Here is a 1908-nt window from a genome sequence, read left to right as displayed (position 1 = left end):
TTTTCGTTATCTGTGTACAGTGTGAAGATAAATCGGCCAAGATGGAATGTCGCTTGTCACCGGTTCTCACTGACGTGATTCGAGCTGCATTCGGAAACATGTCCCCCGTGTATCAACTTATCTTTATTAAACATTAGGTGAATAATAAGGATAAGACAATACACAGGGACAGTCGGTATGTTTCTGAATGTAGCCTCAAGTAGAGCAAAAATGGTGAAATCATATAGAGTTTTATTCGAGAGATTCTTCTTGAGAATCCTCTGTTTGGATTTCCAACCCAACATAAAGGGTCACAGTACCAATTCGAGAGGTCATGACATCCGTGATACGGATGTCGCGTACTAATCACGCACTAATCGAAATAATAATTGAAAAGGATGATTCATACCTGTAGATAACCTGCAAGGAGCTCTCATACTTCTCAAAGGCGCGCCACAAAGCGTTGTTTCGTAACTTGCCGAACTCCGCGACGGCGTCCGTGTAATCTTTACCTGTACCGCTATATGTCGATTGGATGACATTAGTGAGCGGTTTCACCACATCGACGTCCGAAGGCTTTTTTAAAGGGATCGCAATCAGCTCCGCCATGTTTTACATACGAGCTAACATCCGTTTTGACTTCTGGCATGATGTAAGAAGACAAGGCTGACAAAGGTGTATTACCGTAGTGGGAACATCGATCTAGTTCACATCGTGCATTTGATACACGTACTAACTAGTAACTTTCTATTAAATTATTTTAATTTCAGCAATGTATTTAAAGAATGATATACTAAATTGTTACAATATACATCATAATGATTAATTAAATACACATCATATATATTCAACGTATCGCCGAAATTAAGATCATTCAATAGAAAGTTACTAGTTAGTACCCATATCAAATGCACGATGTAAACTACATAGGCCATTAAACCGATGGTACAGTCAGAAATTAAAATTGACCAATCACCTTCGAGTATTCCGTTCTTACAGTGGAATGAGAGGAGAATACTCGACTGTGGCCTAATCACAGTATATACAATGGGTGCATCCAGAAGCACGATCGCTCATTGAGAGCTCAATGAGCTCTTTTACCTGTTTGGTCTACATTTTTAAATCTAATGGAATATGTCAATCAAATGCAAGAGCTCACTGAACGCTCAATGAGCAATCGTGCTTTTGGATGCACTTAATAGCGCAACTCCGTCGACACCTTTGATTTTAGTGTTGGTCAAAATGGAGTGCGCATGCGTGAAATAAGTAAGTTATCTAACGCCACGATTACCTAAACTTCTTTCTTTTTTTATTCTTTTTTCAATCTGTCGAAATATTCCTCGCAAAACTCACTAGATTTATTCGCATCGTAATCCAACAAATTCATTGAAATGAGTGCTATTGTAGGAATACATTGGAGCATATTAGAGCATGCGACGCGAATAAATCTAATATCGCAATAAAATAATTTAAACTTCATGAAAATTAATAAAAATAAATAAAAAATATTAAAAAATTAGGAAAAATATTAAATTAACTTAAAAATGTATATTTGCATAAAGAAATATTATGTAATTATATATTTACGAAAATATTATGAAAAAGCTGATATAAAAAAATGTGTGTACCAATATATGTCTAAAAAAAATAAGTTTAAAATACAATAAATAAAAAGAAATCTTTCTTGCTCATTTTCTATGTTACTTCTATCCTTTTTACTTTATCACTTTTTCACAAAAATTAGGCCACTCTCTTGAGATTTCTCACACAACATTTCACCAAATGGACAACACACATAATACTTCCCTCTAAATTTTTTACTCTGAACTATGTATACTTAAAAAACAAATGTTTAAGTTGAATTAAAACGCTTACTTAACTCCATTTTAGTCAACATGAAATTAGGAAAGTTGCGCTACTAAATATATT

At 34.4% G+C, this 1908-nt stretch overlaps 1 protein-coding gene across 2 annotated transcripts in view; it reads right to left on the bottom strand.

The window, feature by feature from the left end:
- LOC108756752 (programmed cell death 6-interacting protein) overlaps positions 1 to 609 on the bottom strand; it is a 7687-nt gene extending 7078 nt beyond the window's left edge. Inside the window, exon 1 of one of the 2 annotated variants that reach the window (XM_018500777.1) lies at positions 389 to 609. In XM_018500777.1, coding sequence (XP_018356279.1) covers positions 389 to 588 — 200 coding nt within the window. In that variant the 5' untranslated portion in view covers positions 589 to 609. Of the gene's footprint in view, positions 1 to 18; positions 26 to 388 lie in introns of those variants that run through there. The other variant, XM_018500778.1, reaches the window with a different exon arrangement.
- Between the last annotated feature and the right edge of the window lie 1299 nt (positions 610 to 1908).

This window comes from Trachymyrmex septentrionalis, unplaced genomic scaffold (genome assembly GCF_001594115.1).
Source record: "Trachymyrmex septentrionalis isolate Tsep2-gDNA-1 unplaced genomic scaffold, Tsep1.0 scaffold13, whole genome shotgun sequence".
Lineage (NCBI taxonomy): Eukaryota > Metazoa > Arthropoda > Insecta > Hymenoptera > Formicidae > Trachymyrmex > Trachymyrmex septentrionalis.
Note: the sequence above shows the minus strand (reverse complement) of the source record. Positions and strands in the feature narration are given on the sequence as shown.